We start from the raw sequence: 22,529 nt of genomic DNA on the forward strand, positions 1-22,529 counted from the left end.
CCACAGAGGCCGTCCCCCAGTATTACCACAATCTCACTGTTTATAAGGGAGTGCCTCCGAGCCCTGCCCCCAGGATTACCTGCGTCTCCGTCAACATCAGAGATGTGGCCACCTCGAAGCGCTTTGGCCGGGACAGGTACTTGTTGACTTTGAACTGGTTCTCCAGTTCCAGGAGCTGCTGGCTGGTGAAGGCGGTGCGGGGCCGCCGGCACTTCCCCATCAGGCCGGCCTGAGCTGAGGCTGTAGGGATGAAGAGAAGAGATTCTAAGGTGAGGAGCCAAGCAAGAGCCTCATGCCTGCTCATCTGCACAGACATTGTCTCCGCTGTAAACAAACGGCCCAGCAAGTCATCTTACAAGGTGCATGGCCTGCTTGGCACTTAAATAGTTGCACGCAGCACAGAAACAGGGTGCACTTCATACACTGTGTACCCCTTTCTAGGAAGAACACAAACCAGCAGCATGGAAATAACTACCCCACAGCTGCCGTGCTGCATTCCCCAATGGGACTTTCTTCCCAACATTAGTGCCCTTCAGAGTCACGTGTCCTGCGGCCAGCGCAGCCTTCATGGTGAGACATTCAGCATGCTTCCTTCACTGGCACTCAGCATTGGGCACTCCGTGTTCATACAGATGCTGTCACAGCATGGACACTCAGGCCCTCATTCTGACCCTGGCGGTCTTTGACCGCCAGGGCGGAGGACCGCGGGAGCACCGCCGACAAGCCGGCGGTGCTTCATTGGGGATTCCGACCGCGGCGGTAAAGCCGCGGTCGGACCGGCACCACTGGCGGGGTCCCGCCAGTGTACCGCGGCCCCATTGAATCCTCCGCGGCGGCGCAGCTTGCTGCACCGCCGCGGGGATTCTGACCCCCCCTACCGCCATCCAGATCCCGGCGGTCGGACCGCCGAGATCCGGATGGCGGTAGGGGGGGTCGCGGGGCCCCTGGGGGCCCCTGCAGTGCCCATGCCACTGGCATGGGCATTGCAGGGGCCCCCGTAAGAGGGCCCCTACATGTATTTCACTGTCTGCTGCGCAGACAGTGAAATACGCGACGGGTGCAACTGCACCCGTCGCACAGCTTCCACTCCGCCGGCTCGATTCCGAGCCGGCTTCATCGTGGAAGCCTCTTTCCCGCTGGGCTGGCTGGCGGTCTGAACGAGACCGCCCGCCAGCCCAGCGGGAAAGTCAGAATTACCGCCGCGGTCTTTCGACCGCGGAACGGTAACCTGACGGCGGTACTTTGGCGGGCGGCCTCCGCCGCCCGCCAAGGTCAGAATGAGGGCCTCAGTGTTGTCACAGGAAGACTTCACACTACTGGACATTCAGTGTTATCACAGGAACCCTTCACACAGGAAGCCGTCACACCACTGGACATTCAACATTATCACAGGAACCCTTCACACAGGAAGCCTTCACAGCACTGGACATTCATTGTTATCACAGGAACCCTTCACACAGGAAGACTTCACAGCACTGGACATTCAGCGTTATCACAGGAAGCCTTCACAGCACTGGACATTCATTGTTATCACAGGAACCCTTCACACAGGAAGCCTCCACACCACTGGACATTCATTGTTATCACAGGAACCCTTCACACAGGAAGCCTCCACACCACTGGACATTCAGTGTTATCACAGGAACCCTTCAGACCACTGGACATCCAGCGTCATCACAGAAAGCCTTCACACAGGCACTCTTCACACCACTGGACATTCAACGTTATCACAGGAACCCTTCACACAAGAAGCCTTCACATCACTGGACATTCAGTGTTATCACAGGAACCCTTCACACACGAAGCCTTCACAGCACTTGACATTCAACATTATCACAGGAACCCTTCACACAGGAAGCCTTCACAGCACTGGACATTCAGCGTTATCACAGGAAGCCTTCACAGCACTGGACATTCAGGCCCATATTTATACCTTTTTTAGCGTCGCATTTGCATAATTTTTTGACGCAAAAGCGGTGCAAATTTACAAAGTATAATTGTATTTTGCAAGTTTGCGCCGCTTTTGCGACAAAAAGTGATGCAAATGCGGCGTTAAAAAAGTATAAATATGGGCCTCATCTCACAGGAAGCCTTCACATCACTGGAAATTCAACATTATCACAGGAACCCTTCATACAGGAAGCCTTCACAGCACTGGACATTCAACGTTATCACAGGAACCCTTCACAGCACTGGACATTCAACGTTATCACAGGAACCCTTCACACAGGAAGCTTTCACAGCACTGGACATTCAACGTTATCACAGGAACCCTTCACACAGGAAGCCTTCACAGCACTGGACATTCAGCGTGATCACAGGAAGCCTTCACAGCACTGGACATTCAGCGTTATCACAGGAACCCTTCACACAGGAAGCCTTCACAGCACTGGACAGTCAGTATTCTCACAGAAATCCTTCACACAGGAGCCTTTCACAGCACTGGACATTCAGCGATATCAGAGGAAGCCTTCACACCACTGTACATTCAGTGTTTTCACAGGAACCCTTCACACAGGAAGCCTTCACACCACTGGACATTCAGTGTTATCACAGAAAGCCTTCACACAGGAGCCCTTCACAGCACTGGACATTCAACGTTATCACAGGAACCTTTCACACAGGAAGCCTTCACAGCACTGGACATTCAGCGTTATCACAGGAAGCCTTCACAGCACTGGACATTCAGCATTATCTCAGGAAGCCTTTGCACTGGAAGCCTTCACAGCACTGGACATTCAGTGTTATCAAAGGAAGCTTTCACGGCACTGGACGCTCAATACCATCATAGAAAGCCTACACACAGGAGCCCTTCACAGCACTGGACACACAGCGTTATCACAGGAAGTATTTGCAGTACTGGCATTCAGTGCTATCATAGAAAGCCTTCACACAGGAAGCCTTCATAGTACTGTCATTCAGTACTTTCATAGGAAGCCATCACATCACTAAACATTCAGTGTTATCAAAGGACATCAACACAGCACTGGACGCTTAGGGTTGTCACAGGAATCTTTCATACAAGAAGCCTTCACAGCACTGGACATTCGGTTGTATCACAGGAAGCCTTCACACTGGAAACCTTCACAGCACTGGACATTCGGTGTTATCACAGAAACCCTTCACAAGTCAGAGCCAACAGGGAAAATGAGAGTACGCATCACAGCCATTAATAAGTTGACCTCAAATATCGATCAAGGTCAGAGTATATCAACCTTGAAAGGTCTGTAAATTATGGATAATATGAATTTATGCAAATTTGCTACTAATGAGGCCCTTTTCTTTATTTTCATATGAGCTGTAAATGTGTTTTCTACATTAATGTCCTTCCAAAGTTAAAATAGGAAACAACGTTTATCAGTGGTCTGATGTCATACCGCGTACGTTGTATTATTAGTCTATATTTCACCCCTCAAAAATGCCCAGTATTGAACTTTTACAAAAGCCAAGACAGAACAAAAGCACATTGACAAAGCCAAAGGGCTGGCAACCATTATTTTTTTCCATTTGAAATTAATATTTTACCAGTAGATGCTACGACTTATAAAAACAAACATTGTAAACACTAGACTGATGTCCTTCTCTGCCAAGTTTTCTGGGTGTAACTTAGGTCCCCCTAGAAGTAAGAGAGGTTAGTTTTTAAACATTAATGTCCTAAACATAACTTTTTGGAGTTGTTTTTTGATTTACATTGTACCTCCTGGATCCCCCCTCCCCCAACATGCCTTTTTTTTTTAAATAACTTTTTACTTAAACCAAATAACAAGTTAGCACACGACGTAGCTTGGTTACAGAATATGATGTCAGTCTTATACATTTTGGAATTCCTACCCTCATCCTCCCACCCTCATCCCTAAGGATCAGGGGTACCGGCTCGGGAGTGAGGCTTGTTACAAGCGTACTCGTAGAGGGGGACACATATTCCCCCTCGATAATCATTCCATTTATTCCATATTTCCCCTATTTTTCCGGACAACCTCTAGTTCTATAAACCACTTTCTCAGCCATCATACACCAGTCCATGTCACTTTCCAGTCTCTCGGCCATTTCGCTGCCTCCGCCTCCCACTGACAAGCAGTATTGCGTTTGGCTACTGCCAGACCCATAGCCATCTGAATCTGGCCCGTTCGGTTAAGGTCCAACTCTTGCCAAATACTAAGCAGGCACCAGTTGGCTGTGAGAGGTGTAATGATGCCACAGAGGGTGTTCAGACACTCTGCTACTGCTTCCCAATAGCGCCGCACAACTGGGCACTCCCATATGATACGGAAATAAGTACTTGTCTGGCTGCATTTCCTTGGACAAGTATCCTTTGTCGCTCTATCCATCTTTACTAGTGTGGTACAGGCGTAACATACTCTGTGTAGGGCCTTGAGCTGCACCAATCGAAATCCAGCCTTCATCGCTGTTTCGCTAGGGGAAGCCAGGGCTTTCAGCCATTCCTCATCTCTACGTCCCCCAGCTCCAGGGCCCATCACTCATGGAGCTGTATAAGGCTGTCTGGGGTATTGTTTAGTAGCTGGCGGTACGTGAGGGGAGTCGCCTTATGCACCATGTACCCATCAAGTAGTCTATCCTCCAGAAGGGAGGATTCCGGTGGTCCCCCTCTTTGGGCAGCACTGCCTTGAGAGCGTGCTGAACTTGCAAGTAATGCTATGTTTCAGTAGAGGTTAATGGGTCGTCTCTCTGCAGTTCGTCAAAGGGAACGATTGCTCCCCAGGACCACAGGTCGCCCACCCTGGAGAGCCCTATGAGGTCCCATTTTTCGAATCCACATAATTTACCAAGTGCGCCAAGTGCTTCTGGGTCCCTTAGGGGTGTGGATCTAGTTAGTTTACCCCTCCACCTCAGCATTGTCAGTGCAGTGTGCCAGAGTGTAACAGTGACTGCCGTAGGGTTTTGTAATGCATCCGAGACATGGAGTATATACACGCTGGTATCCCTTGAGCTCCGTAGTCAAGCGTTCCATACGTATCCATGGTTCATCGTCTGGAAGGTGTACTCATTGACTGATGAATTTCAGTTGGGCTGCCCAGTCATATCTTGTATGTCCGGTAAGGCTATCCTGCCATCATACCACCCCCTTGCAAGCTTGTTAAGTGCTATGCACACTCACCCCCATTCCACAGTACTACGTGTAATGTGATTTGTGGAGCATGTACAGGAAGCGGGGTTCTGCCATCATTTTGAAAAGTGCTGCTCTTCCGAGTAGCGACAGGGGCAGGGATCTCCAGGGGTGTACGTCCTTCTTCCATCTCTCCCGGGTGTAAGCAAGTTTTTCATATAGAAGAGTTCTGGGTTTGTGATGACAAAGATTCCCAGGTATTTAAAGCCACCTGTCACCTCAAGGGCCTCGCAGTCTCGGTGGAGCTCAGGTGTAGGACCGTGTATTACAAAGATTCGTGATTTTGTACAATTTATTGAGTCTCCTGAGCATCGGCCAAAGAGGGATAGTATATGCATGATTATGTTAAGGGAGAGTTTGAAATCTGCAAAGTACAATGGGATGTCACCAGCACACAGAGAAATTCTATCCTTCCATTGCTCAGTCCAGCAATGTCCTGATGGATCCAAGCCGCCAATGGCTCCAACACCAGGGCAAAAAGGAGGGGGGAGAGCGGGCAACCCTGCTGCGTGCCGCGCCACAGGGGGAAGACTCAAGAGGTTCTACCATTCACTGCAACCTGGGCCAGGGGTTCCATGTATACGTTTCTACCTTTACCTGCAACCTGGGCCAGGGGTTCCATGTATAAAAGCTGAATCCATCCCATAATTTGTTCACTGAAGCCCAGCTTACTCAATACCTCGAAGAGGTACAGCCACTCTACTGCATCAAAGGCCATTAGGGCATCTAAGGAAAGTACAACAGCCTCCTCTCTAATGTGACTCATGCGACCCAGCACTCCATGCAATATACGGAGGTTGCAAGCAGTGCCACGCTCTGAGATAAAGCCAGACTGGTCTAGGTGGACTGTCTGCTGATAACTTGTGTTAGATGGGAAGCTAGGAGGTTGGTCAGTATTTTAACCTCCACATTGTGGAGTGAGATCGGCCTGTCTGAGGCTCACTCTTCTGGTCGTTTCCCCTGTTTATGTATAACTACGATTGTGCCACTTCCTGGTCCCTAGGGAGAATGCTTCAGTCCCTACTTTCTTTAAACATATGAAGCATGTTGGGGGACAACTGTCTGGGCCGTTAGCTTGAAGAGCTCTGTGGGTAGCCCATTAGGGCCAAGACTCTTATCCGCGTTCAGCTCACGGATCGCACAGATTATTTCATCTTCCATGATGTCACTCTTGAGGAGGGCTTATCATCTCGATCAAAGGTGTTAAGTCTGCTAGCAATTCATGAGATTCCTCTGCCGTGCCGTAAGGGCTGGGGAGTAGAGTTGAGAATAGTATGACACGAACGCTTCAGATATTTCCTTTTTTCCTGTAATTCCATCTCCCTCTTTGGACCTTAGACCTAGAACCCACCTGCTCACTATCTCCTTTTTATCCAACCAGGTAGTAGTTTTCCCTCCTTGTCTCCCACCTCATAGAGTCAATGTAAAGTAGTCCTGTGTTTGGCCGTGGCTGCCTCTGTCACCCATTCTTGGTATCCTTGCTGTTGGAGCTTCAGTCTGCGTTTGTTGTCGGTCTGGGCCTGATGTGTAAGTTGTTTCTCTAGTTGTAGGATGTAATTTCCGAGCTCCTCCAGCCCTGCCCTGCTGTCATGTTTGTGGCCCATGACCAAGGAGAGTCCCTGCCCCTTTATCACGGCTTTATGAGCCTCCCATACTATGGAGGGCGAGGACATGGTAGCTTCATTTTCTGAGAAGTAGTGTTCGGTGGCTTGTATTAGACCCTCCTTCACCCTTGCAACATGTTCCCTTTAAACTTGGCAGTGGTAGTTTCGATACACAGCTCTTTAAGCCTATACACAACCTCCGGCTGTACGTATCACGTAGTCACAGCACGCATTACACACATGTGGCACACAGTTAAGCATGTCAATACTTGATATATCTGGCTTTTAGCCTAATACCCATTCTACAAACAGACGCTGCCGCTGGGTGACGTGAGGGGTACATTTATTTATCCAGTGGGTTACCTCCCTGCAGGTCATGCTCCCTGCACGCTCAGTCATCCAGTTTTTGTCCCATTCTTATTTCATCCTTCACGTTTGAGTTTACATCAACTCTGCTAGGAGACCGATCCAGGAAGTCAAAACTGTTAATTTAGAATTAAAGGCTAACGAGCTAGGCAGGATACCATGTTTGTGACAGAGTAACTCATCCACCAAATTCTAAATCAGACCCATATTCGGAGAAAACCCCAGCGTGCGCCATACCCTCTAGTGGTAGGAGCAGCCTTCGGTGGGGGAAGAGTGGCTCTTCATTGGATGTACTCTCTTCAGAAATGTGAATGTCTCTGCCTCCCTCTCCCTCCCTACTGTTGGCCTCTACATTGCTCAGATTGGGTGGACACCAGCGTTATATTGTTAGGAGACCCTGAATGACGTCATCTGTTGTGGTACTTCATGGGCGTGGCTGAGAGACGTGGGTGCCAGACTTTACATTTTCATGTAGGCTGGTGATGGGCACACTGGAAACAGAAGCTCCCTCCTTCAGCTGATGTACCTATCCCTGCATCTATACATCTCATCCTCCATCCTGCAGACCTATCCCTCTATCTATACATCCCAGATCCCTCCTGCAGACAGAAGCTCCCTCTTTCAGCTGTTGTACCTATCCCTGCATCTATACATCTCATCCTCCCTCCTGCAGACCTGTCCCTCTATCTATACGTACCAGCATCCCTCCTGCAGACAGAAGCTCCCTCTTTCAGCTGATGTACCTATCCCTGCATCTATACATCTCATCCTCCCTCCTGCAGACTTGTCCCTCCATCTATACATCCCAGCATCCCTCTTGCAGACAGAAGCTCCCTCCTTCAGCTGATGTACCTATCCCTGCATCTATACATCTCATCATCCCTCCTGCAGACTTGTCCCTCTATCTATAAATACCAGCATCCCTCCTGCAGACAGAAGCTCCCTCCTTCAGCTGATGCACCTGTCCTTGCATCTATACATCCCATCATCCCTCCTGCAGACCTTTCCTTCTATCTATACATCCCAGCATCCCTTCTGCAGACAGAAGCTCCCTCTTTCAGCTGCTGTACCTGTCCCTCCATCTATACATCCCAGCATCCCTCCTGCAGATAGAAGCACCCTCTTTCAGCTGATGTACCTGTCCCTGCATCTATACATGCAAGCATCCCTCCTGCTGACCTGTCCTTCTATCTATACGTCCCAGCATTCCTCCTGCTGACAGAAGCTCCCTCTTTCAGCTGATGTACCTGTCCCTCCATCTATACATCCCAGCATCCCTCCTGCAGACAGAAGCTCCCTCTTTCAGCTGTTGTACCTGTCCCTGCATCTATATCTCCCAGCATCTCTCCTGCAGACAGAAGCTCCCTCTTTCAGCTGTTGTACCTGTCCCTGCATCTATACATCCTAACTGATGTACCTGTCCCTGCATCTATGCATCCCAGCATCCCTCCTGCAGACAGAAGCTCCCTCTTTCAGCTGTTGTTCCTGTCCCTCCATCTATACATCCCAGCATCCCTCCTGCAGATCTGTCCCTCTATCTATACATCCCAGCATTCCTCCTGCTCTCACCTTGTGCTTCAGACATTATCCAGACACTCTGAGAACTTTCAAAATTATAACTCACCTCTAACCCTGTTCTGGTCCCCTAATTGGTTCGCTGGACATAGGTTCGAACCTCCCCCATCTCCCTGAGATTGAAAGCTATATTTAAATTCGAGGTTTACACTAATTTTCCAGTTTTTACACAAAAAACATTGTTTCTATTGACTATCGACATTCATAAAATGTCTAGAAAACATGTATTGAGTTTTCACTTGAGCCGTGGCCTGACCAGTCTTTTAATGAACTATTCTGTGAAACCCGAGTGACACATTTATGTTTGGACATCTGACATGTAAACATCGTTTCAAGATGCGTTGTGTCCTTTGCTTCTGACCCAGCGAACTTCAGACAGAAGGGGGCCTATACTCATCCTTTGTATCCGTCTTGTCTATTGGCCTGGCATGATTCGGGCAGTAGGACACAGGGTGGCCTCTTTGTATCCATGTCTTCTATTGGCCTGGCATGATGCGGGCAGTAGGACACAGGGTGGCCTCTTTGTATCCATGTCTTCTATTGGCCTGGCATGATGCGGGCAGTAGGACACAGGGTGGCCTCTTTGTATCCATGTCTTCTATTGGCCTGGCATGATGCGGGCAGTAGGACACAGGTTGGCCTCTTTGTATCCATGTCTTGTCTATTGGCCTGGCATGATGCGGGCAGTAGGACACAGGGTGGCCTCTTTGTATCCATGTCTTCTATTGGCCTGGCATGATGCGGGCAGTAGGACACAGGGTGGCCTCTTTGTATCCATGTCTTCTATTGGCCTGGCATGATGCGGGCAGTAGGACACAGGGTGGCCTCTTTGTATCCGTCTTGTCTATTGGCCTGGCATGATGCGGGCAGTAGGACACAGGGTGGCCTCTTTGTATCCGTCTTGTCTATTGGCCTGGCATGATGCGGGCAGTAGGACACAGGGTGGCCTCTTTGTATCCATGTCTTCTATTGGCCTGGCATGATGCGGGCAGTAGGACGCAGGGTGGCCTCTTTGTATCCGTCTTGTCTATTGGCCTGGCATGATGCGGGCAGTAGGACACAGGGTGGCCTCTTTGTATCCATGTCTTCTATTGGCCTGGCATGATGCGGGCAGTAGGACACAGGGTGGCCTCTTTGTATCCATGTCTTCTATTGGCCTGGCATGATGCGGGCAGTAGGACACAGGGTGGCCTCTTTGTATCCATGTCTTGTCTATTGGCCTGGCATGATGCGGGCAGTAGGACACAGGGTGGCCTCTTTGTATCCATGTCTTCTATTGGCCTGGCATGATGCGGGCAGTAGGACACAGGGTGGCCTCTTTGTATCCATGTCTTCTATTGGCCTGGCATGATGCGGGCAGTAGGACACAGGGTGGCCTCTTTGTATCCGTCTTGTCTATTGGCCTGGCATGATGCGGGCAGTAGGACACAGGGTGGCCTCTTTGTATCCATGTCTTCTATTGGTCTGGCATGATGCGGGCAGTAGGACACAGGGTGGCCTCTTTGTATCCGTCTTGTCTATTGGCCTGGCATGATGCGGGCAGTAGGACACAGGGTGGCCTCTTTGTATCCATGTCTTCTATTGGCCTGGCATGATGCGGGCAGTAGAACGCAGGGTGGCCTCTTTGTATCCATCTTATCTATTGGCCTGGCATGATGCGGGCAGTAGGACACAGGGTGGCCTCTTTGTATCCATGTCTTCTATTGGCCTGGCATGATGCGGGCAGTAGGACACAGGTTGGCCTCTTTGTATCCATGTCTTGTCTATTGGCCTGGCATGATGCGGGCAGTAGGACACAGGGTGGCCTCTTTGTATCCATGTCTTCTATTGGCCTGGCATGATGCGGGCAGTAGGACACAGGGTGGCCTCTTTGTATCCATGTCTTCTATTGGCCTGGCATGATGTGGGCAGTAGGACACAGGGTGGCCTCTTTGTATCCGTCTTGTCTATTGGCCTGGCATGATGCGGGCAGTAGGACACAGGGTGGCCTCTTTGTATCCATGTCTTCTATTGGCCTGGCATGATGCGGGCAGTAGGACACAGGGTGGCCTCTTTGTATCCGTCTTGTCTATTGGCCTGGCATGATGCGGGCAGTAGGACACAGGGTGGCCTCTTTGTATCCATGTCTTCTATTGGCCTGGCATGATGCGGGCAGTAGGACACAGGTTGGCCTCTTTGTATCCATGTCTTGTCTATTGGCCTGGCATGATGCGGGCAGTAGGACACAGGGTGGCCTCTTTGTATCCATGTCTTCTATTGGCCTGGCATGATGCGGGCAGTAGGACACAGGGTGGCCTCTTTGTATCCGTCTTGTCTATTGGCCTGGCATGATGCGGGCAGTAGGACACAGGGTGGCCTCTTTGTATCCATGTCTTCTATTGGCCTGGCATGATGCGGGCAGTAGGACGCAGGGTGGCCTCTTTGTATCCGTCTTGTCTATTGGCCTGGCATGATGCGGGCAGTAGGACACAGGGTGGCCTCTTTGTATCCATGTCTTCTATTGGCCTGGCATGATGCGGGCAGTAGGACACAGGGTGGCCTCTTTGTATCCATGTCTTCTATTGGCCTGGCATGATGCGGGCAGTAGGACACAGGGTGGCCTCTTTGTATCCATGTCTTGTCTATTGGCCTGGCATGATGCGGGCAGTAGGACACAGGGTGGCCTCTTTGTATCCATGTCTTCTATTGGCCTGGCATGATGCGGGCAGTAGGACACAGGGTGGCCTCTTTGTATCCATGTCTTCTATTGGCCTGGCATGATGCGGGCAGTAGGACACAGGGTGGCCTCTTTGTATCCGTCTTGTCTATTGGCCTGGCATGATGCGGGCAGTAGGACACAGGGTGGCCTCTTTGTATCCATGTCTTCTATTGGCCTGGCATGATGCGGGCAGTAGGACACAGGGTGGCCTCTTTGTATCCGTCTTGTCTATTGGCCTGGCATGATGCGGGCAGTAGGACACAGGGTGGCCTCTTTGTATCCATGTCTTCTATTGGCCTGACATGATGCGGGCAGTAGGACGCAGGGTGGCCTCTTTGTATCCATCTTATCTATTGGCCTGGCATGATGCGGGCAGTAGGACACAGGGTGGCCTCTTTGTATCCATGTCTTCTATTGGCCTGGCATGATGCGGGCAGTAGGACACAGGTTGGCCTCTTTGTATCCATGTCTTGTCTATTGGCCTGGCATGATGCGGGCAGTAGGACACAGGGTGGCCTCTTTGTATCCATGTCTTCTATTGGCCTGGCATGATGCGGGCAGTAGGACACAGGGTGGCCTCTTTGTATCCGTCTTGTCTATTGGCCTGGCATGATGCGGGCAGTAGGACACAGGGTGGCCTCTTTGTATCCATGTCTTCTATTGGCCTGGCATGATGCGGGCAGTAGGACACAGGTTGGCCTCTTTGTATCCATGTCTTGTCTATTGGCCTGGCATGATGCGGGCAGTAGGACACAGGGTGGCCTCTTTGTATCCATGTCTTCTATTGGCCTGGCATGATGCGGGCAGTAGGACACAGGGTGGCCTCTTTGTATCCATGTCTTCTATTGGCCTGGCATGATGCGGGCAGTAGGACACAGGGTGGCCTCTTTGTATCCGTCTTGTCTATTGGCCTGGCATGATGCGGGCAGTAGGACACAGGGTGGCCTCTTTGTATCCATGTCTTCTATTGGCCTGGCATGATGCGGGCAGTAGGACACAGGGTGGCCTCTTTGTATCCGTCTTGTCTATTGGCCTGGCATGATGCGGGCAGTAGGACACAGGGTGGCCTCTTTGTATCCATGTCTTCTATTGGCCTGGCATGATGCGGGCAGTAGGACGCAGGGTGGCCTCTTTGTATCCATCTTATCTATTGGCCTGGCATGATGCGGGCAGTAGGACACAGGGTGGCCTCTTTGTATCCATGTCTTCTATTGGCCTGGCATGATGCGGGCAGTAGGACGCAGGGTGGCCTCTTTGTATCCCTCTTGTCTATTGGCCTGGCATGATGCGGGCAGTAGGACACAGGGTGGCCTCTTTGTATCCGTCTTGTCTATTGGCCTGGCATGATGCGGGCAGTAGGACACAGGGTGGCCTCTTTGTATCCGTCTTGTCTATTGGCCTGGTATGATGCGGGCAGTAGGACACAGGGTGGCCTCTTTGTATCCGTCTTGTCTATTGGCCTGGCATGATGCGGGCAGTAGGACACAGGGTGGCCTCTTTGTATCCATGTCTTCTATTGGCCTGGCATGATGCGGGCAGTAGGACACAGGGTGGCCTCTTTGTATCCGTCTTGTCTATTGGCCTGGCATGATGCGGGCAGTAGGACACAGGGTGGCCTCTTTGTATCCATGTCTTCTATTGGCCTGGCATGATGCGGGCAGTAGGACGCAGGGTGGCCTCTTTGTATCCATCTCGTCTGTTGGCCTGGCAGGGTTTTATATGGTATTTGTATAGTGCAAATAGTGCAGAACCAGGTAAAAGGCTCACAAAGGGAGTCAAAAATGACATCACAAACGAAATTGCAAATTACATCACCAGTGACGTCACTCGCGACATATAGCACTGTATATGACCGCACCAAGGCATCTTAGATCACACCCCTGAGTACACCTGCACAGCAGTAAAAAATCGAAAGTGTCATAAGTTTACCAGCTACCAAGAAGGAACCGCCTGCTGGTGCCATGGCCAATCAGGAGAAGGCAGCGCAGCACGTGCTGAGCTGTCCTAAGGTAACCCCCCCCCTCACAGAACTCTCCTGTCAGGCTCTGTGCCCTGGTGCCAGGGTGTGCACCCCACACACCTCGCCTCAACCCAGCTTTGTGTGGTGCGCCCAAGAGCACACATCTGGGTGAACCCAGCCTGCAGCTCAGCTGAGACTCAGAGGCCTTTAAATAAATCTGATGATGTCACTCAGTGAGGTAACGGAAAATGATGATCCCTCCCCTGGGCCTTCTATCTCTCACAGATAATCATTGGCCCTGGGCTGAATGAGGGGCCCTGGGACCCCCTCCCGGCCGCAGGGTCACACCCCTGTTGTCGCAGCCTCCAGGGGTGCACACATAACTTTATGGCTGCCTCTGCGGCACCGCTTCTGTGCCCCAATCATTCCTTCTTCATTTCGAGTGATCCTGGACACTTTCCCTTCACCTGGAAGTTCAGGCTGAGACTTGAAATCTTCAAGTGATTTTCCAAAATTAGAAATGTTATGTTTTCTGCTGAAAAGCAAATTCATCCCAAGAGACCCTGTGGAGCGGCCTTTACCGCGGTACAAAGCTGTCACCAGTTGCCTGCTCAGTCCACAGCTGGGTATCTCCTCTTCTCATAATCACTTTATCACCGCAGTTATGAAACCACTGAAGGATTATCTAACAGTTAGAATCAATTCCCCGAACGGCGGCTTCCGTGTTCTCGTTGTAAACTGTGCGCGATTGCCCGCAGCCAGCTGCCGCCGGCCCTGATAAGATGCGCAGCGCCAGGCCCCGTCCGAGGGCACCTGTCTCCCCAGGGGGCCTTATCTTGCCCCCGCCCCCACCCACTTCTTCCTGACTGGCAATAAGGCGCTGCCAGACAAAGGGCCATTGAGGGCGCAAACCTTGCGCAACCGGCGCATCTGGCGTGCGCAGCCAGGCCGCCCTCTCTGACGCCCTTACAGCGCCTGTACCACCGGACCTGGGCTCGGCTTCTGTCCTGGATGTAACCTTTGGGCCTCCCCTAGGACTGCGGCGCACGCAGCTCCATGCGCCCCTCAGGGTATCGACGCCCTGGGCCTGGGCCCCGCTCGCCGACGCCAAAGGCCGCCCCGGCACCCGGGCCACTGTTTGTTTTCCCTCCCTGGATCCCAATTTGGGAAATCAGTGGTGGGTCGTACGCCAAACTCTAAATCAGATTGATAGATATTAAAAAGGACATTGTGAGTGCATGAAAATGTTTTTGTTGTAGCAGAGCATACAGCAGCAAATGTCAGCTGCTCGGCCCTCCAAACAATGCAACATGGGTCAGTATTTAAACAACAATGAAATAACAGTAGTGCAAAAGCACTTTTAAGGTTGATGGGCCGGCAGCAAATTGCTGCCTGGTCCTCTCCATAAAATAATAAATTAAAAAAAAGCCTGTGGGTTGGAGTGGAGAAGCTACAGGGAGCGCCAGGGAACAGCAAGGCATAGCAGGAGTGTGGTAGGAGACAGCAATGAGTAGGAAGGTGGGAGGGAGCAGCAAAAGGGCATTGGCAGCTGAGGGGAAAACAGCACTTGATGGTGACAGTGACAAGCGAGAAAGCAATGCGGGAGGGAGAAGGACATGAGGGCAAGCCCAACATGGAGGGGGTCGGGAAGAAGCTCATGCCATGAGAGAGAGAGTAACACAGAACGGGGCAGTGGGAGAGAGGGAAGCACACCACGAGGACAGCTGGCAAACACATGCACACTCATGGAGCTTTTATTTAAAAAGGGAAATGTTGGGCCTAGAAAGTAACCAGTAGAAAGACACAAGTAATGAAGCTGTGCTAAAGGACTGGGACAAACAAGAAGTGAAAGGAAAGCCCGCACTAGCTAATAAATAAAAAGCAAGCAAATTAGAGTATCTATAAAGCCAACCAGCAGTAAGCAGTGGACGGGCTCTACGTCCACTGTAAGCTGACAACATTTGTTTTCACTAGCCAGACAGCTTGTGCTGTCTGATAGGCGAGTCCTTTAAAAAGGGTAGGTCCCTAAAAGTGAGCAGTGGAAGGATACAAATCAGTAAATCAAAAGGATGCTAAAAAGGCTAAGCTCCAGGGGTGGGACAAACACAAGAAGAGGTAAGCAAGTTAGTTAATAAGTAACAAGGAAACAAGAGTGACAGTAAAGCCAACCAATGTAAGCAAAGGGTGAGATGTAAGCCCTTAAGCCCTCTGTAAGTTCTTGGCTTGTGCTTAGTGGTAGGCGAGCCCGAGAAAGAGAGCCTTTTGTCCTTTCTAAAAGGAAGGAAATGAATGAGTGTCCTGGAGCCTCAAAAAAACAGTGCAAGCCTGTCTGGTGCTTCAGGAAAATATATTTTGCTGCAAGACTGTTCATGATTAATTGAAATTATCTTACCTCGCTTTATGGAAGCTCTGAACCTACATGCCTTACCCTTTCAACTTATTAGGATAAAAGAGAGCAAAAGAATGTAAAATACGAGCCCAACAAATAATTTTGGATGAAAAACAGAAGCACGTATTTAGGGCCTCATTTACTAGGCCCTAGTGGCACGCTGCACCAGCGGAATGCCACCTTGCATGGCTTTTCATGGCCTTGTAAATATGGACCCCTTTCACGCATAAAACTGCGTGAAAGGGGCATTCCATGAATGTGTCTTGGGATGTTCCCACGCAACACCCATGGAACCCAAAGAAATCTGACGCATTCCTAGATTTACAAGTCTGGGAATGCGTCAGATTCTTACGCCACCTCAGGGGTGGCGTACGAGTGACACAAAGGGGAGAAATATCTCTTGTGGTTGTTTTTGTGCAGGAAGGTGCCCCTTCCTGCGCATAAGCAATCATCCCTGCAACACCGATACCCGTGCAGCATGGTGCAAGGGTGCCTGTGTTGGCACTAGCTAGGCAGCAATTTGTGCGCCAGCGCTTGGGGAGAGAACAGACAAGCGTGGTATGTTGTGGATACGGTGCTTTTCTGCCTTTTCCCAGAGGCGCAGGGCGACCCAGCAAGACACCTGCGGCACCGCCCTGCGCCAGCGGCCTCGTAAATGAGGCCCTTAGACTGCAAACATGTATAGAACACTCTGCATCCTTCTAGGAGCAGCAGAATTGAGATCACAGACCACCCAATACCTGACAGTACTACACCGAGTGACGTCGTCCGATCTTTGACAGAGGGGCGTGTATGTCTTTAAATGTTCTTTAATAAGTGTCTCCAGGCTAGAGCCGGGTAAGAAACAGGCACCGATTAGAGGTATAAACTGCAGTTGCTACAATTGGCAGGAGGAGCAGAAGGGCACACTAACCACAGAGCCACAAACACTGCGGTCAGTCAGCATGACGTCACCTGAGGGTACCAAGCCCTCCTGGGGCTCTGCTGAATCATGCCCACCGACCCCCACCCCTCTCTAGGAGGTTGAGGGTACACACAACTCATGGGATTCCAGCACAAGGGGTGCCAGGGCACGCAATGCAAACATGTGCAGTGTGCACTGGGTGTTTACAAAGGGAATCCGGCTGGTTTCGCACGAGGGCAGTGCCAGGGTCTCGCCCGTCCGGAGGCTGAGGAATGCCTTGTGGCAGTCCTGGGCCCAGCGATTCTCACGTCACTTGTCACAGGCACTTGGAATAGGCACTTGTCACTTGTGAGTTCACGCACAGCTGGAGCAGTTCATTGCCCATCACTGGCCTCGTGCAGTTTAAAGGAGCTTCTCTCGGTCTTACACACTTCACTGGTCTCCCTCATTCCACATCACTGGTCTCATGCATATCAACAGTGTCACTCATTCCTATCACCGGTCTCCGGCACAGCAACAGTCTCACTCACTTCCCATCACTGGTCTCGTACACATCAACAGTCTCACTTATTCCCATCACCGGTCTCGTGCACAGCAACAGTCTCACTCATTCCCATCATTGGTCTCCTGCACAGCAACAGTCTCACTCACTCCCCATCACTGGTGTCATACACATCATTCCCAATCACGGGTCTCATACACATCAAGAGTCTCACTTGTTCCCCATCACCGGTCTCGTACGCATTCTTCCCCATCACTGGTCTCGTACATAATTAACAGTGTCACTCACTCCCCATCACTGGTCTCCTACACATTAACAGTCTCACTCATTCCCATCATGGGTCTTGTGCACAGCAACAGTCTCACTCACACCCCATCACTGGCCTCGTACACATCAACAGTCTCACTCATTCTTATCACAGGTCTCGTACACATCAACAGTCTCACTCACACCCCATCACTGGCCTCGTACACATCAACAGTCTCACTCATTCTTATCACAGGTCTCGTACACATCAACAGTCTCACTCACACCCCATCACTGGCCTCGTACACATCAACAGTCTCACTCATTCTTATCACAGGTCTCGTACACATCAACAGTCTCACTCATTCCCCATCACGAGTCTCGTACACATCAACAGTCTCACTCATTCCCATCACGAGTCTCGTACACATCAACAGTCTCACTCATTCCCATCACGAGTCTCGTACACATCAACAGTCTCACTCACTCCCCATCACGGGTCTCGTACACATCAACAGTCTCACTCATTCCCATCACCGGTCTCGTACACATCATTCCCATCACGAGTCTCGTACACATCAACAGTCTCACTCACTCCCCATCACGGGTCTCGTACACATCAACAGTCTCACTCATTCTTATCACAGGTCTCGTACACATCAACAGTCTCACTCACTCCCCATCACGGGTCTCATACACATCAACAGTCTCACTCATTCCCATCACCGGTCTCGTACACATCATTCCCATCACGAGTCTCGTACACATCAACAGTCTCACTCACTCCCCATCACGGGTCTCGTACACATCAACAGTCTCACTCATTCTTATCACAGGTCTCGTACACATCAACAGTCTCACTCACTCCCCATCACGGGTCTCATACACATCAACAGTCTCACTCATTCCCATCATTGATCTCGTACACATCAGCAGTCTCACTCATTCCCATCACGGGTCTTGAGCACAGCAACAATCTCACTCATGCCCCATCACTGGTCTCGTACACATCAACAGTCTCACTCATTCCCATCATTGATCTCGTACACATCATTCCCATCACGGGTCTCGTACACATTAACAGTCTCACTCATTCCCCATCACGGGTCTCGTACACATCAACAGTCTCACTCATTCCCATCACTGGTCTCGTACACATCAACAGTCTCACTCATTCCCATCACTGGTCTCGTACACATCATTCCCATCACGGGTCTCGTACACATCAACAGTCTCACTCATTCCCCATCACGGGTCTCGTACACATCAACAGTCTCACTCATTCCCATCACGGGTCTCGTACACATCAACAGTCTCACTCATTCCCATCACTGGTCTCGTACACATCATTCCCATCACGGGTCTCGTACACATCAACAGTCTCACTCATTCCCCATCACGGGTCTCGTACACATCAACAGTCTCACTCATTCCCATCACGGGTCTCGTGCACATCAACAGTCTCACTCATTCCCATCACTGGTCTTGAGCACAGCAACAGTCTCACTCATTCCCATCACGGGTTTCGTGCACATCAACAGTCTCACTCATGCCCCATCACCGGCCTCGTGCACATCAGCAGTCTCACCCATTCCCATCACTGGCTTTGGACCCTCAAGCGGAGTCTGACACATGCTGAAGATACCAGACTCATCTCAAGGTTTGTTGGATAGGTCGGCTAATAACTAATGGGTCCAAGTCACTCTGACTCCATGGCAGCCAAGAAGGCTTCTTGCTGGAGCTGGGATCCTTGACCCTAAAATATGTGGGTGCTGACCTCACCCATAACCCAGACTGTGACGTCCACCACAACACTTGCAGGTCCTGAGTGACTACTCCACTCAGTCCTTTTCTGGACATAGGGCCTGTTTTAGATATTGGCGGACAAGTTACTCTGTCACAACACTGACTTCCGGATTTCTGGTGAAATATAAATCTCATTTCATTCTATGGGATTTAGATTTTGGCAGACAGGGTATCCATCACCGTTGTGACGGAGTAACTTGTCCACCAATATCTAAATCATGCCCAAAGCTCCCTGTAGCGCCTAGCTAAGTGTCGGTCGCTCACATAACTCCATGTGTTGGGCTGCAGTGGAGTAGGGTTGGATCAATTTCCAGAGAAGCCATACACATTGCAATGACGAGTGGGAGAACTTGGAAAGAAGATGTAGCTAAGAAAGTGGAGATGGAGAGACTAGTGCCTCCCTCCACCACTGATCAAGTGCCACTTGAGATGCTTAGATGGAGGAGATGTAACACAATACTATGTCCTCCATGGATAGGGAAGAAAGGTGTTGGTGATGTGTTAAGAGGTGAGTAGGAAGAGAAGGGAAAGGAAAGGCTGTGAAACCATAACAAATGGTTTGATTTAAAGCATGGAATCAAGAAACTGGTGTGAGTGACATTGTCGAGATAAAAAACCCTCTTGGCACACGTGATGGGTCCAAATTCCCAAAACCCAAGAGAGTGGTGAAGTTGTTCATCAATACTGTAAAAACTGGTGATTTCAGAATGTAGAATCTAAACAGGGCTGCTGTGGTGAAAAGAGTTGGTGACGCAAGCAGAGTGATGGAGGAAGATCCAGAGTGTGGTGCTGATGGTGTGAGAAGAGCAGGGGCATGTGACAAATATGAGGAGATGCTGGTGCAGCCTTCAGAAGAGTTTGAGTAAGGCGAAGAGGAAATATTTTGTGCGATCAACTTGTGTACATTTTCTTGTTGTCTAAATACTATTATCTTTTTGATTTTGGTGATGAAACAATATAATAATTCCACCTTTCATTTTTTACATTGTTGATATATAGAATGTTGCTTAAAATTATTAGAAGGGAGATGTGTGGGATTTCGCTAATTGTTGGGATCTATGCTGTGACGCTCATGCATGGAATGGAACTCCATGTCTCAGAATGCAGTGAGGGTATAAAACATAGGGAGAGCATAAGCAGCATAACAAAGGCCCCTGCAGCCCCTGTGATGCGCAGGAGCCTCTGAACTCCAGCCCCCCCTCACCACAGTACCCTGGCCTAAGAGCTCCTGAGTAAGTTCGGAGGAGGGCCCCTCTATGTCCTTTGCAGGGGTCCCCCTTCATGTTTCGTTACGCCACTGGTGAGCATCTTTCAGATGAGAGCTGGAGGATGAAGGTGGAAGGGGAGCTCTGTGACTGAGATACATAAGAATAAACTCTGCTCTTCTTGTCACCTTGTAGACTACTCTGTGGGGTTTAATCACACTCAACACTTTATTTTGTTCCTGGGCCTGCCTTTCGAAAATCTCTTGATGTTGGTAAATGCTTTTGTTTGTCCCTCCTTGAGGCTGTTTTGTTACCACCTTGGAGACTGACCCTGTTACGTGTATTATTGCACAATCAGACATGTAAGTTAGCATGGCGCACTATTTAGTCTGTTGCCTTGCTTCTTCACTCATGAAGTTCCTTGGTTCCGGGCATCTTCATATTTCTTTGCAATGTCTGTGGGGGTCTTTTTTTTTTTTTGCAGTTTTATGTAGCGCGAACTTGACACAAGGTATTAGAGTGTTTTATTTTTTTATTTTTGCAGTTTTATGTAGCGCAAACTCGATTTTACATGACCACCAGTTACAATACAAAAGAACACATTCATTTTTGGTAGCAAGGGGAGATTGAGTGATTTGCCCAGAATTACAGGATGTTGAGCCGGCACTGAGACTCGAACCATGTTCCGCAGCTCTGGCCCTTACGCCATATCCTTTCCCCTAGGGCTCTTTGACTGGTGCATGTTGGAGCAGTCTGGGAATAACTATTTTTTTTTGTATATCACTTGCTAATGCAGGTTCTGCCATTGCATAGCGCTGCAAAGCAGGCGCCATTCTTAATTCATATGCATCAACCTTGCAGAGATGAAGAAGTGAAAATGCTATGTCAAGATTGTTGTAAGGAAATGCCTTCCTTTGCAAGGTTACCCCCTGATGTTTTGCCTTTTGTTGATACCAGTTATGATTGAAAGTGTGCTGGGACCCTGCTAACCAGGCCCAAGCACCAGTGTTCTTTCCTTAAACTATACCTTTGTTCACACAATTGGCACAGCCCTGGCATACAGATAAGTCCCTTGTAAATGGTACCCCTGGTACCAAAGGCCCTGATGCCAGGGAAAGTCTCTAAGGATCGCAGCATGTATTATGCCACCCTGGGGACCCCTCACTCAGCACATGCTCACTGCCTCACAGCTTGTATGTGTTGGCAGACAGAAAATGACTACGTCGGCATGGCACTCCCCTCAGGATGCCATGCCCACCTCTCACTGCCTGTGGCATAGGTAACTAACCCATCTGGGCAGGCCTTACAGCCCTAAGGAAGGGTGCACTATACCACAGGTGAGGGCATAGTTGCATGAGCACTATGACCCTACAGTGTCTAAGCAAAACCTTAGACATTGTAAGTGCAGGGTAGCCATGAGGAGTATATGGTCTGGGAGTCTGTCAATTACAAACTCCACAGTTCCATAATGGCTACACTGAAATCTGGGAAGTTTGGTATCAAACTTGTCAGCACACTAAATGCACACTGATGCCAGTGTGGGATTTATTGTAAAATACACACAGAGGGCATCTTAGAGATGCCCCATGAATACCAGTCCGACTCCTAGTGCTAGGCTGACCAGTTTCTGCCAGCCTGCCACAACCAGACGAGTTTCTGGCCACATGGGTTGAGTGCCTTTGTCACTATGTGGCCAAGAACAAAGCCTGTACTGCGTGGAGGTGCTTCTCACCTCCCCCTGCAGGAACTGTAACACCTGGCAGTGAGCCTCAAAGGCTTATGCCTTTTGTTACAGCACCCCAGGACATCCCAGCTAGTGGAGATGCCCGCCCCTCCGGCCACAGACCCCACGTTTGGTGGCAAGGCCGGAGGAGATAATGAGAAAAACAAGGAGGAGTCCACTACCAGTCAGGACAGCCCCTAAGGTGCACTGAGCTGAGGTGATCCCTGCCTTTAGAAATCCTTGATCTTGAGTTTGGAGGATTCCCCCAATAGGAATAGGGATGTGCCCTCCTCCCCTCTGGGAGAGGCACAAAGGTGTAGCCACCCTCAAGGACAGTAGCCTTTGGCTACTGCACCCCAGACCTAAACACCCCCCTACATTTAGTATTTAGGGGCGACCCTGAACACAGAAAATCTGATTCCTGCA

The 22,529-nt window shown here is 50.1% G+C and overlaps 1 protein-coding gene across 1 annotated transcript in view; it reads right to left on the reverse strand.

The window, feature by feature from the left end:
• LOC138286665 (motor neuron and pancreas homeobox protein 1-like) overlaps window positions 1-22,529 on the reverse strand; it is an 88,067-nt gene that overhangs the window by 8,809 nt on the left and 56,729 nt on the right. Inside the window, exon 2 of the mRNA XM_069227133.1 lies at window positions 80-240. Coding sequence (XP_069083234.1) covers window positions 80-240 — 161 coding nt within the window. The remainder of the gene's footprint in view (window positions 1-79; window positions 241-22,529) is intronic.

This window comes from Pleurodeles waltl, chromosome 3_2, assembly GCF_031143425.1.
Source record: "Pleurodeles waltl isolate 20211129_DDA chromosome 3_2, aPleWal1.hap1.20221129, whole genome shotgun sequence".
Taxonomy (NCBI): domain Eukaryota; kingdom Metazoa; phylum Chordata; class Amphibia; order Caudata; family Salamandridae; genus Pleurodeles; species Pleurodeles waltl.